Raw genomic sequence first — 14901 nt, 5'->3', positions numbered from 1 at the left:
CTCTCTCTCTCTCTCCCTCTCTTTCTCTCTCCCTTTTTCTCTCTACCTCTTTTTCTCTCAAGTTGAGAAAAATGAAAAAAAGGATCAGAAGGATCCAGGTGAAGCCCTGTTTAACTCTGTTAGATTTAAACCTGTTAGATTTCACACACACACACACACACACACACACACACACACACACTCACACACACACACACACACACACACACATACACTCACACACAATTCGTCATGTCTTGGCATGTCCTTCAAAAGAAAAACTTTTGTATGGGATTGAAACATATTTGGAGAGATTGTATCATTTATTAATGTTCAAGGTTGGATTAAATTCAGTTTTACTTCAGATTATTTCACAAAATGTATTTGCATTAAATTGATCTGGTCATTTGGTGTTAGCTGATGTTTCCATGTTGAGTTAATGCAAGATATGTTTGATAAAGTGATGCAATCTCTTACAAATATTGTATGCACTTAATAAGAATATAGCATCTCCAATGTGTTGAAACAAGACAGTGCAGTGATATACCACCCAGTATCATAAAAAAATCACCTGATTTACTTAATAAGTATTTTAGTACTTATGAAGTATTTTAGTTCATTGACAAGTCTTATGTAAATATAAGATCCCCATGTTGGAACTTTAATTGGGAATACTGACTCAGAATTTAGATTATTTAGGAATTAAATAAATATACACCTTGATAATAAACTTGTTCATTAAAATGTAACACATTGGATGATGGTGCACTATGGCTTTTTTTGACGGTGATGACTCCTGGTTGTCCAGATCGTCATTATCTATACTTCAGCCTGCTTCCTGTAGATCCATGATCCAATCAGAACACCTGAACAGTTTCACCTGAGCTAGGTCCTCAAACCTGTCCTGGTTACTCTAGGCCTAGCTAGGTCCTCAAACCTGTCCTGGTTACTCTAGGCCTAGCTAGGTCCTCAAACCTGTCCTGGTTACTCTAGGCCTAGCTAGGTCCTCAAACCTGTCCTGGTTACTCTAGGCCTAGCTAGGTCCTCAAACCTGTCCTGGTTACTCTAGGCCTAGCTAGGTCCTCAAACCTGTCCTGGTTACTCTAGGCCTAGCTAGGTCCTCAAACCTGTCCTGGTTACTCTAGGCCTAGCTAGGTCCTCACACCTGTCCTGGTTACTCTAGGCCTAGCTAGGTCCTCAAACCTGTCCTGGTTACTCTAGGCCTAGCTAGGTCCTCAAACCTGTCCTGGTTACTCTAGGCCTAGCTAGGTCCTCAAACCTGTCCTGGTTACTCTAGGCCTAGCTAGGTCCTCAAACCTGTCCTGGTTACTCTAGGCCTAGCTAGGTCCTCAAACCTGTCCTGGTTACTCTAGGCCTAGCTAGGACCTCAAACCTGGTTACTCTAGGCCTAGCTAGGTCCTCAAACCTGTCCTGGTTACTCTAGGCCTAGCTAGGTCCTCAAACCTGTCCTGGTTACTCTAGGCCTAGCTAGGCCCCCTTGGTGGCACTAATACAAGTACAGCACACAAAGTATATAGAGTAATTTAACACGATAACGAAATCTGTACAGTTGTATGTACAGCTGTATGTCCTTTTTATTTTTTACGTTAGCCATTCAGTTAAATGTTCAGATGATTTGCCCATTTTGCCACATAATGTTGTAATGTTCCGATGGCCTCATTCCATCACATTCAAATGTCTAGATCCATGTTGCGTCCGCAGTGTAAAATGCAACAATTCTACCCGCTCCGCCATACCCTTACAACGCCTGGAAACAACATTTCAGTGCACAGCTGTTATTGCATGACAGTTATAATGACTATTTTATTTGTATGATCGATGGATTGATTCTATCCATACACTGTTTGCCTACACTGTGCCAGTTCATAGTATGTGCATGCCACAAAGGCCTTTCCATCATAGTGCTAGTAGGTCACCTGCCTGCCTGCTAGACCCCAGTCACCTCACTGATTCAGAGCGAGAGCGTTTCACAGTGAGAGTGACATTGGCGAAAGCTTGTCGTTATCGTTTTTTTTTTAACGTTAACTTTAAAGATTCCACGTAGGGTTAGACGTTTGAGATGAGCGCCTCGCGGTTTGCCGTGCGTGACTGATTGACCCCCGACCCCCCTACCCCCCCACCCGCCCTTCCACCCCAGAGAACGCCGCGGGACGCTTGGTCACGCCGGCCAAAAAGCTGGAGGAAACCATTCGCCTGGCGGAGCTGGTGATAGAGGTTCTGCAGCAGAACCAGGAGCACCACGCAGAGGTGAGTGAGATCCTCCTCACGCTCCTCCTCCTCCTCTCTCCTCCCCCTGCTCCTCCTCGGAGCGCTCTCTCTCTCTCCATTTCTCTCTCTCCTCTCCTCAGCACAGAGGGAAGCTTCTCCTCCGGCTTCTGAAAGCTGTTGTTGTTTCTGAGCACCTTGTAGAGAGGCCTTATGAAAGAGACGGTCTTTGCAGGGGAGCCGTAATGGCGTCTGGTTAGAGAGACCAGCACAGGGAAGGACATGCCGCCTAGTGGAGAGAGGCGATAGTGCAGCTCCCTCCACTGATCCATAATGCATGGATCAGTCGTTCAGCGTTACATAAATAAACCACTGGTTTCCTTCCAAAATATCCTGATTGATTTGAGCTAAACCGTGTGGTGAACTGTAAGCACTGAAGCTGTAATGCACTTTAAGTTAGATTAGTATCAGATGCATGCTCATTTAGTGTTAATAACTGTAAAATATGTAAAATATTTTCCTAAGACCCATAGGAACAACATATGTAAACACTGTAAAATAGCTTTTACTACATTTGCTATATGAACTACTAGAGTGGCATGGTGAGCATGTATGTAGATCCACCTAGATCTTAAAGATGATCCAGTGTGATCTGAAGCTATGAAGATAAGCAGATTCACTCTATCTCTTAATATGCTTGACAGGCGGCAGTCACAAGTTCTGGAGATCAATCGGTACAGTATCATTATTTATCTTTCTCTTCAGTTCCATCTCAAACCCGCCCCCCTCCACCCCCGCCACCCCGCCCCCCTCTCTCTCGCATGTCTGAGACCAGGGGGTCCGTAGCGTAGAGCAGAGGATAGGGAGGGGCCGGGCGGGGGCGTGTGTGTGTCGGCGCCGAGACGACAGCCGTTATCTCCGGAGCGTTAGGCCGCGCGCAGCGTGCGATCATGTCAGCATGTCCATCGGGGCCATAAAGACCCGCCCTCCAGAAGCATGCCGAGGCGAGAGCACGCCTCCAGACATATGCTCCATGTGGTCCCCCCCCCCCCCACACACCACCCTCTCCCCCCAAGTCCAGTCCACCATTATTCAACATCCTGTCCCTCCGCCATCCCAGCTGTTTAAAACCGGCGTTCACGGTTCACGGCCTGAGATTCTAGAACATCGCGTCCCCCCCCTCCTTCGCCCATCACTCTGCTGTGCCCCCCTGCTGTGTGAGATCCCGACCCTGTTGAACATGCCTGACACGATGTTGTTTTGTACGTCTCCCTGTGTTCTCACTGTCCACACGTATGTGACGGTACGAGCAGGGGAAAGAGGTATGTGCTGAAGCTGAATAAGACCTCTCCCACCCCGCCCGACCCTGTAATGGTTTGTGCATGTCCACTAGGGGAAGCCCCCCCCCCCCGACCCCCCCACCACCCCAGCATTGGTACAACCCTTCAGGTTGCCTTGGTGATGCTGCAGCACCCTGGCCAGTGTGGTTGAGCGTGGGCCAGCTGGAGAGTCCTGGGTCTGGCCTATGTCCCGCCCCACAACCCCCCTCATCACAGAACGCTGTCCAATAACATCTCAGCTCTGCCTTGCCCCCAGTTGACCTCTCTCCATTCGCCTCTTCCTCCTGTTGGAATCCCCCCCCCCCCCCCCCCCCCGGGTGCCACACTGTCTCCATGAATGTGATGGAAGAACAGTTTTATTTGCTGCCTGTGTGCTCTAGCTCTGAGAGTATTCCCAGATAGCAAACGGATCTGGGCCATATATGGGCCGGAACTAAGCCACAAGGGCCAGATCTGGCCTGTATATGGCCCTGATTGGATTGCTGTCTGGGTTGTTCATGTTTGGGAGGTGGGGGGGGCGGCAGGTAAGTGAACAGGTAAGTGAGGCCCTGACGGCCGCCCCCCGAGGCCCTGCTGGTCCCCGTGGGGTAAACTCGTCAGGACGGCGTGATTTCTGTTGATATGATAAATAAAGCATGCGGTGCATTGCGGGGGAAGGAATGCGTTAAATCCCGGTTAACCTCCCTCCTGAGTCTTGAAGGAGTTCTAGAGATGTCCACACTTCCAAACTGGGAACCGACCGACGCCTCACATTCGCCCCCTCAGGTAGTGGGCGGGGCCGGGTGGCTAGTTGTCAGCTGGAGGTGTGGAGGTGCGGAGAGGCGCAGTGTGCGGAGGTCTCCGGTGTGCCTGCTGGGAGAGATGGCGGAGTGCATGTGTAACATTCACATCTGGCAGGGGTGTGTGGGTATGCGGAGGATGTGAATGGTGGAACCCCCGGAGAGCAATGCATGAACGGGCGGTTCCACTTATGCATGACAATAAGGCACCCAAGCTGTGACTCCCTCCAATCTATTGGTAAACTCCTAAAATTAAGGATTGGAGTTAACGCACAAACTGTCAACTAAAGGCCATTCATGGCTTTGTGTACAGAACTAGTTTATATGATTTTAAGAACCCTATTCTGAAATGCACATTCGTTTTCACTCATTTATTTGGTAACACTTTATATTAAGGTCCTCTTATTAAGCATTAGTTAATAGGTAATAAGGTCCTCATAAGATGTTTGTTTCATTAATTTTAATATCTTTATTGGGTTTTCTTTTTTCCATATCATCTTTTGTTGACTACAGAAGTAATAGTTCTATTTGGGAGGCCCAAAATCAGTGACAAAGGATCCATTTCCAATTCTCTATCAAATACTTTTCCCATTTCGCACAATATTTCAGACCAATACTTCTGTAGTTTACAATATGACCATAGGCAATGGGTCAGGGTACGTATTTCGTTTTTACATTTAAGACACAAAGGAGACAGTGATGGGTTAAAAAAATGCCTGTGATTAGGAGATATATGTATTCTGTGTACAATTCTAAACTGGATAACTTTTGTTCAAGTACAGATATATTGTTGGCGTGACGCCAGATGTCCTCCCTTGTCTCCTTATCAATAGTCACTGACATTTCTTTCTCCCATACACCTTTAACCCTCTGTGTATTAGTAGAGGACATCTCACACATAGCGTCATAGTAAGTAAGTAAGTAAGTAGTAGTAAGTAAGTAAGCTTTATTTATATAGCGCTCTTCACAGCACGGATGCACAGAGTGCTTTACAGTAATAAATTAAAATCAAAGGCAATACAACACGAGACAAAATTAAAACGACACCGAACAGAAAAAACAACATTGCGAGCAGCAAGGAGTTATAGATGGCCGAAGGCCTGTCTGAACATGTGTGTCTTAAGAAGTTTTTTGAACAGGAGTTCAGTGGATGGCTCTCTCAGGGCCTGGGGAAGAACGTTCCAGAGTGCGTTTTTAGTCTGGTCCGGGGCACCGCCAGGAGACCCTGGTCGGATGACCTAAGCGACCGACTCAGAGAGTGGGGGTGCAAAAGTTCTGAGATGTAGGCCGGGGTCCGTCCGTGAAGAGCTCCGTGGGTGAACACCAGGACTTTGAACTGGATCTGGAGGTGAACTGGGAGCCAGTGCAGGGAGGCCAGGATGGGGGTGATGTGGCATGTCTTCTTTGACCTAGTGAGTAGTCTTGCAGCGGCATTTTGGACTAGCTGAAGTTGTCCCACAGAGGATCTGTTGAGGCAGGTAAAACATAGAACATACTAAGACACTTTCCCTTGTTGTTGAAACATACTTTTCTCAATAGTGGATGTCTCGTGGGTGGGTGATCTGTAAGAGTCGTATTTTTAGTAATGTAGTGCCTATTTGTAAAAAAAATATATATACAAAAAAAAATTAAGTCCTGTTTCGGGAGCTGGTATTTGTGTTTCATTTCTTCAAATGACATAGCACTACTATTTGAAATTAAGTCTCCCAATTTGGTTATATTTTTGTTAATCCATTGCCCAAAATCAGGGTTTTCAGGGTTGTTAATTATTGGGGCAAACATGGAAGTTAATTTGGACCTCCCATCTAACCGGCGGACTGTTCTCCATGCCATCAGAGTATTGATTGTTATCGGATTAGCATAATTCTCTCTTATGTCCTTGAAATAAAAAAAATAAAAAAAGAATCTACATTTTGATAATGATGATTCAATGTCCAGCCAGATAGAAGAAATATTGTTCTTTACTCATTCAGATACAGTAAATACCTCAGATGAGCACACAGCGGGTATACTTTGATATTCAGTAAGTCTAAACCACCCCTAGAACCTGTTCAAATATTTTAGGACTATTAGAAAGCAATATAGGAATCATTTGAATAGGGTAAAGAAATCTGTGTAACACATTCATTTTTACCAGGGCTATTAGTCCTATCCAAGAAACAGGTAGTGAGTTCCAATGCTCTAAATCTTGTCTTATTTTACCAAGTAGTGTGGTAAAATTGGCTTTATATATATATATATATATATATATATATATATATATGTATATATATATATATATATATATATATGATTAAATAATGGGGTGACAAGGAAAGGATGGCATATTAGGTATGGAAGTAAGACTGCCAAGGGCATAGCCTTTGACTTGTTTAAGTTAATCCTATATCCAGAAAATGTACTAAACAGATCATCTTAATAAGACCTGGAACTGATGTCTCAGGGCTAGATAAAAAAAACAGTAGTGCGTCATCAGCATAAAGCGTTATTTAAAAAATATTTAAAAAATAGCATAAAAAATATAAAATATTTAAAATGTCTTATTTACACATATTCATATTAATAATCATCTTATAAGGACCTTATTACTATACTTATTAACTAATGCTTAGTAAGAGAACCTTAATATAAAGTGTTACCATTTATTTTACTTTTTTATAAGTGCACACTAATCAGTAGCACAATTTATTTACAGTGTCCCAGCATTACAATTTACATACGTGCTCTATTATATAGTAGCTGCATCACACCACCATCAGTACCTGAGCAATGTCCTCAGGTATGTCCTCTGAGTTCGGTGTGGGTCCACAGTGCTCTGCTGGGGGAGTGGAGTTTCTCTCTCTCTGTGATGAAGCTCTAATAAGCTCCAGTACTTATGCTCCTCCCAGCCTCGGACCTGTCCTTCTCCTCTGTCCTCCTCTTCTGTTCTCCTCTTCTGTCCTCCCTTTCTGTCCTCCTCTGTCTTCCTCTGTCCTCCTTGTCTGTTCTGCTCCACCCCTCTGCCCTGCTCTGTCCTGACCGGTCCTGGGCTGACCCGTCCTTCTCTGAGCTATCCTGACCGGGCGCCTGTCTCTTCACCCCCTCCTCCTCCATGTCTCCCTAGGCCTTCGCCTGGTGGACGGATCTGATGGTGGAGCACGCTGAGAGCTTCCTGGCCATGTACGCTGCAGACATGGATGCTGCCCTGGAGATCCAGTCCCCAGAGAGCTGGGACAGCTTCCCCCTCTTCCAGCTGCTCAATGACTTCCTCCGGAACGACTGTGAGTTCCTGTCAACCCTCTGTGGGAAATTAGTCATATCACAATCAATTTTATTATTTTTTATTTGCCAGGTAGTATTTACACATACTAGGAATGTGTTCTGCTCAGTTGATGCATAACACTGATGGAGACAACATTAGCCGGGTGCAGGGACTAGACAGGACAGTGTAAAAACAGGACAGTGTAAAGACCCCAGATAGCAAGCGGATGTGTAATGATTCTGGGCCATATATGGGCCGGAACTAAGCCACAAGGGCCAGATCTGGCCTGTATATGGCCCAGATCCGCTTGCTATCTGGGACAGGACAGCGTAAATACAAAATACAAACAAAAGAAGGCGCACAAACTCCTTGAGGCTGCCATCTTGAACAAGATGACAGGCCCTTACAGTAACATGAATGGTAATGAATGCCCCCCCCCTCTCTCTCTCTCTCTCTCTCTCTCTCTCTCTCTCTCCCTCCATCCCCCTATTCTCTGTCCAGATCACCTGTGCAATGGGAAGTTCCACAAGCACCTGCAGGACCTGTACGCTCCTCTGGTGGTTAGATATGTGGACCTGATGGAGTCCTCCATCGCACAGTCAATTCACAGAGGGTTTGAGAGAGAGTCCTGGGAGCCTGTGAAGTAAGAGATCTACTTTAACTGATCTATAGGAAGATACCTACTGTAACTGATCTATAGGAAGAGACCTACTTTAATGGATCTATAGGAAGAGACCTTCTTTAACGGATCTATAGGAATAGACCTACTTTGACTGATCTATAGGAATAGACATACTGTATCTGATCTATAGGAATAGACCTACTTTAACTGATCTATAGGGAGAGACCTATTTTAACTTATCTATAGGAAGAGACCTACTTGAACTGATCTATAGGAAGAGACCTACTAATGCAGGGTTAGAGTTAGGAAGGTTCCAGTCAGCCAGTACCTGATCACAAGACAAATTCTGGAAGGTGACCTTATTTATTCCAACATCACACTCCACACTGTGAAATGAATGAAGTGTTTCCTACAAAAATGATCTTGATTTGTTAAGTTCCACTTACATAAATGCATTACTTGGTGAGAGAGACCGACCCACATCCAACCTTGGTCTACCCTGGTTCTGCCCTGGGTCTAACCTGGGTTTAACCTAGGTTTAACCTGGGTTCAGCCTGGGTATAAGCTGATCTATCTGGCCCTTAGCTGAGGTCAACACCTGTATGCTCTATCATTCTGTCGTTGGACTAACCCTCATAGTGTGTGCTTCCAGAAGGTCTTCAGTCTGTGTTGCAGAATTATTTTTCTAAATCTTATTGATTTCCCATCATGTCTTTTATACATTTCTGCTTTTGCTCTCTTTATGCTGTTATAGAAATGTGTTAATGAGCACAAACGCTGGAGAGAAAAAAGTATATACTGTTAGGTCTTGTGTTTTTAAACTGTATTTACTTTAAATACGTTTGCTGCTTTGTCTTACTGCTTTGTTTGTAATGTGTGTGCCAACGCTCCAACGTCCAACGCTCAGTTGAAATGCAGGTCCTTTCTGTATATGTGCTGCCGAACCGTTCTTCTCCTTGTTTATCTCTGCTATGTATGTATGTCTCAAGGGGAACTGTGTTCTTTGTCTGACTTTGCTTTTGGATTGAGTTATTCCAGTGAGTGTCACATGGCTTTCTGCTGCGCCCACATTACCACTGTTATGGATTCCTTTTTTCTTTTTCTTTTTGTCTGTCTCTTCTGCAGGAGTTTAACAAGTAATCTGCCCAATGTGAAACTACCAAATGTCAACCTCGAAATTCCCAAAGTTCCAAACCTGCCCGTGCCAGTAGCAGGACTATCAGTTAACCTTCCACAAATGCCTAGCTTTTCCACCCCATCCTGGATGGCTGCTATTTATGACTCTGAGTGTGTATTCAACAAGTTCACCCTAGATATTAATGCATAAGCTACTTCCGCCTTGGTATGAAGATGTGTGCTAGCTGCAGGTCCGGTTGACAATAGAATCAGTAAATATTCTGCCATGACCTCCTGGTTAGTACAGTACAGTATGTCTCAATTCGAGAGGAGGTATTATGGTATCTTACACCTGACCCCAACGTAACAGCGATGTACCGCACAATAGGAGCCAGTACTGGTTTCATCTAATCATGTTCATGCCAAGGCCCTTCTGAGCATCTTAGATTAGGTGGGGTTCTCTGTTAAAGAAATGAGAGGCTGTTGGCTTCTCATTTTTCCTCAACATGCATGCCATTGAGTCGTGAGGTACAGAGATACAGGTCAAACCCCCAACCGTTCATCACAACAGACCCTATTTAAAACGCCATTGTTAACAGTGGAAATCTGGACATCATTACAGTAATTTGGCTCAGTACAGTATGTGCTGTATCTCTCCATCTCCCTCAGTCACCTGTACTACTGTCCCTTCATGAGCTGGGGTGAATAGTTAGACTGATGCCGATGATTAGTTTACTACTGAGACTTTTTACCCCATACCTGCTGGCTTAACCAGGGACCAATGTGATTGGATGCTGGTCTGAGGTAACCCTTAACCAGGGACCAATGTGATTGGATGCTGGTCTGAGGTAACCCTTACCAGGGACCGGTGTGATTGGATGGATGGGGGCTGTTTCTTCTGTGCAGCTGGCCTCTGAGGCAGTAGAGACTTGCACTGTCCCTGTTCCAACCCACCCCCCACCCCCACCCCACCCACCCCCTGGCCCTGCATCCCTCTTCCTGTCACCTGACCTCCGGGAGAGACAGGCCTGCATGGTGTGTTTGGTATCCAGGCTGAGGAGATGGGGGCTGAGAGACGGCCTGTGTTTCTGGGGTATTCTGTTAGATATATGATCTTGCTACCACGTTACCTAGCCGGGGAATGATCAGACAGGAGCTCTTTTTTCCAGACGGGCCCTCCCTGACCTCTCCATTCCCCAGCCTCTGTCTATATATAGTGTGATCGGTGTCAATCTCTGTCTATAGACACGGTGCGATCGGTGTCAATCTCTGTCTATAGTCACGGTGCGATCGGTGTCAATCTCTGTCTATAGACACGACGCGATCGGTGTCAATCTCTGTCTATAGACACGGTGCGATCGGTGTCAATCTCTGTCTATAGACACGGTGCGATCGGTGTCAATCTCTGTCTATAGACACGGTGCGATCGGTGTCAATCTCTGTCTATAGACATGGTGCGATCGGTGTCAATCTCTGTCTATAGACACGGCGCGATCGGTGTCGATCTCTGTCTATAGACACGGTGCGATCGGTCTCAATCTCTGTCTATAGACACGGCGTGATCGGTCTCAATCTCTGTCTATAGACACGGTGCGATCGGTGTCAATCTCTGTCTATAGACACGGTGCGATCGGTGTCAATCTCTGTCTATAGACACGGCGCGATCGGTGTCAATCTCTGTCTATAGACACGGTGCGATCGGTATCTGCAGTGACTAACCTGCATGAGCACCTCCACAACGTTAGGGTCAATAATCATGGTGTATCATGGTTATTGATTTTGGTATAGTCAACTGTCTTGTCCTCCTATTCTGTTACCCTACACTGACTGGATAAACCCAGGATTTAGGTCAGTAGTGAAGTTGTGTTCAGAGTTGTTCCAGAGCAGCGTTGTTCTAGAGCAGCGATGCTCTAGAGCAGAATTGTTCCAGAGCAGAGCTGTTCTAGAGCAGTGTTGCTCTAGAGCAGAGCTGTTCCAGAACAAAGATGTTCTAGAGCAGTTGTTCTAAAGCAGTGTTGGTCTAGAGTAGAGTTGTTCCAGAACAGTTGTTCCAGAGCAGAGTTGCTCTAGAGCAGAGTTGTTCCAGAGCAGATTTGTTCCAGAGCAGAGTTGTTCTAGAGCAGAGTTGTTCTAGAGCAGAGTTGTTCTAGAGTAGAGTTGTTTTAGAGCAGAGTTGTTCTAGAACCATGTTGTTCCTGGGCAGAGTTGTTCTAGAGCAGAGTTGTTCTAGAGCAGCACTGCGCTGGGGCAGTCAGTGTATGGTCAGAATAAAAGTGTTGAAGTGCTGAGGACCAGCATCCTCCTCTGCATCTGCCCATCCTCCTCCCCCCCCCCCCCCTCTCCCCCTCTCTGTCCAGCGGGTGACCCCTGGACTCTGACCTGTGTGTGTTTGGGTGGCAGTAACGGCTCCGGGACGTCCGAGGACCTGTTCTGGAAGCTGGAGGCGCTGCAGACCTTCATCAGAGACCTGCACTGGCCCGAGGAAGAGTTTGCCAAACACCTGGACAACCGCATGAAGCTCATGTCCAGTGACATGATCGAGAACTGCGTCAAACGGTGTGTGTGTGTGTGTATGTGTGTGTGTGTGTGTGACAGTAAATATGCAGCTTTTTCACACCTAGTTTTCTTTTTTTTTGTTAGTTTTCGTTAACTATAATAACCTTGGAAAGGAAGTTGCTTACCAATAAGAGCTTTACAAATAAACAAATACCAATGAAATAGTTTCATTGAGCCACAGGCCAAGGTATACTCAGTGACTCTCAATGCAAGAGCCACTAGCAGTAGATATATGCATTTCATCATAATCAATATTTCTGTCTCTAGAGAACAACATACATTTAGTTTTACTAGCATTAAGAACTAATTTAAGATTAATACAAGCTTCTTGAAGAGCATTAAAAGAAAGCTGTAAGTTTGCAGTGGCCACTTGAACAGTGTCACTGATAAGTACACAATAGTATCATCAGCATACAAATGGGCATGACAACCGGTTAAAGAAGAAACAATATAATTCATATAAATGATCAAAAGGAACACTGCCCAAATGTGAGCCTTGTAGCATACCTTTAGTTATAGTCAAGAATTCAGATTGGGCATAATTTGATTTCACACACTGACGCCTGGAAGATAGATAATGCAGGAACCAATCACGCGCATCTCTATCAAAGCCAAAACTAGATAATCCTTTTAAAGCAGGTGGTGATCGACTGTATGAAAAGCTTTGACAGATCTATAAAGAAAGCTGTACAGTTTCCTCTTATCTACTGTGTGTGATATGATGGCTGAAATTGTGCAGCCATTGGCTTTAAATCCTGATTGATGTGGACTTAGTATTGAGTGATTACAAGGAAACAAAAATTGAGTTGGTTTATTACTAAGGTCTCCAGAACTTTAGCCAAGCAAGGTAGCCTGGAGATAGGGTGGTAGTTATCCAAATTATCCCTACCACCACCTTTGTGCAAAGGAATCCTCTGGGCAGGTTTCCAAACCAGAGGAATTCTACCCAAAGCAATGGAGGGATTAAAAATAGATGTTAACTGCTCAGGATTAACTGGAGAGGCCAATTTTAATCTTAATTGTCCTCTCCAGTAGAATACCTAGGATATGGGGGATTGCAAAGTACCAATTACTTCAATATGTGTAAAAAGCTGAACAAAAAAATGAGAGACTTGGTCCATATTGTGCATACCAACATCCAGATGAGGGGGCCCTGTATAATTCCTGTCGAATAAATGCCCTGCCTCAGGGAAGTGCCTGTTAAAGACAAGACAGATTTCATTCTGATCAGAGATCACACAGTCATCAACTTTAATACGGGCGGGCAGAGAATTTGAGGATTTGTTTTTGATTAAATTCACTGCACCCCAGATCTTTGCCAGGATTGAATAATCTAGTAATTAAGTCCCGATAGCAATCAGGTGTAGTGTTGCTCCCAGCTGCAGCGCATCTGTTTCTGAGTTGTCTAAAGGAAAGACAGTGTTGAGGCCCTGAGCGCCTGGCACCAGACATGCACAATTCCTCTCATTGAACAGTTAACAATTTGACTGCTCCTGAGAAAATCAAGGTGCTATCTTTGCTATGAATACTCTTAAAAAGAGCATGTTTTTGTTGTTATTTTAATTTGTCAACAAGTAAAATAAATATTTCTCCAAAAGAGTCCAGGGCCACCTGAGCATCATCAGCGTCTTGGCCGCACAAAGGGTATTACTATGACAAATATCCTCTAAGAGATAGTTAGTGGATGTATGGTCTACTATATTAGTCTCTCTCTCTCTCTCTCTCTCTCTCTCTCTCTCTCTCTTTCTCTCTCTCCCTCTCTCTCTCTCTCTCTCTCTCTCTCTCTCCATACTGTATGGTCCAGTGCATTAACACCTCTCCCTGGCTGGTATTGCAGCACCCGGATGGCATTTGAGTCCAAGCTGGCGAAGAGCAGCAGATCCACAGACTTCCGCATCTCCCCGTCAATATGCACCATGTACAACGTGATGGTGGACGCCAAGGACCAGTCTGCCAAGCTGTGTGCCATGGAGATGGGCCAGGAGGTACCCTACAGAAGGCTGCTCAGCGGCTGAGAGTGTGTGTGTGTGTGTGTGTGTGTGTGTGTGTGTGTGTATAGCAGTGTGTTGAGACGATAGCTGTCCTGTGTGTGTGTGTGTATGTGTGTGTGTGTGTGTGTGTGTGTAGCAGTGTGTTGAGACCATAGCTGTCCTGTGTGTGTGTATGTGTGTGTATGTGTGTGTGTGTGTGTGTGTGTGTGTGTGTAGCTATGGGGTGTGATTCGTGCCAGCGTAACAAACACTCAGTGCTTTCGTCGCCTGCATTGCGTGTATAAAGGTACTTTGACGAGCTGATTAATAGGCGTGCATATACGCACGCGTTACGAGTCGCTCGCATTCTCAGAGGGTGACGTGTAAAAAGTGCCGTGCCACTTTTGCGCACATGCATGTAACGTTTGCACGCTCGTGTTAAGTCAGCGGGCACTAGAAGCTGCGAGCGGGGCTCATTTGTCCATATTGAATAAAAATTAAGAATATTAATTTGCACTCAGTCAAATTCCAGGACCCTCCTTGCATAACTTTTCCTAGAAATGTGTCGTTTTATCTCCACTATCGCTACATTTTCATTACATTACATTACATTACAGTCATTTAGCAGACGCTTTTTGCTATCCATTTAGCAGACGCTTTTTTTCAAATAAGAGTGCGCACGAACTGGTGCTGACGGTGCTGCAGCGCCCTCTATTGACAAGAAACACGTGTATCTGAACATTTGTTTTAAATTGCGAAGAAAGAGTCATTCAGATATTAGACTTTATTAAAAACATGTTGCTTAACATGTGCGAATTCCATTTATTGAGAATGCATTACAATTGGCAAGGACGAGATTAGAACCAGCTATGATTTAAAGGCAACTGACCTTACACGTGCGGCCGCTAACACGTCTGCTGCGCTAGCAAGGCACTGGCACGTTTGACACGTCGCTATGCAATTTCTGCACACATTACAAGACGTACGTACGTACGTACATCTATGATTTTACCAAACTGTCATGTGTAGTGTTGGTGTCGCATATGTGAGGCGCATCTAACCTGTAGTGTTG

At 45.1% G+C, this 14901-nt stretch overlaps 1 protein-coding gene across 4 annotated transcripts in view; it reads left to right on the top strand.

Moving 5' to 3' along the window:
• Window positions 1-14901, top strand: part of cadpsb (Ca2+-dependent activator protein for secretion b) — a gene marked incomplete at both ends in the record, with an annotated part of 91404 nt that overhangs the window by 69541 nt on the left and 6962 nt on the right. For 3 of the 4 annotated variants that reach the window (XM_084445330.1, XM_084445329.1, XM_084445328.1), the window contains 5 exons: window positions 2138-2247; window positions 7428-7584; window positions 8067-8208; window positions 11704-11859; window positions 13697-13844. In XM_084445330.1, coding sequence (XP_084301456.1) covers window positions 2138-2247; window positions 7428-7584; window positions 8067-8208; window positions 11704-11859; window positions 13697-13844 — 713 coding nt within the window. Of the gene's footprint in view, window positions 1-2137; window positions 2248-7427; window positions 7585-8066; window positions 8209-9312; window positions 9475-11703; window positions 11860-13696; window positions 13845-14901 lie in introns of all 4 variants that reach the window. The other variant, XM_084445327.1, reaches the window with a different exon arrangement.

This window comes from Borostomias antarcticus (assembly GCF_949987555.1).
Source record: "Borostomias antarcticus genome assembly, chromosome: 11".
NCBI lineage: Eukaryota > Metazoa > Chordata > Actinopteri > Stomiiformes > Stomiidae > Borostomias > Borostomias antarcticus.
Note: the sequence above shows the minus strand (reverse complement) of the source record. Positions and strands in the feature narration are given on the sequence as shown.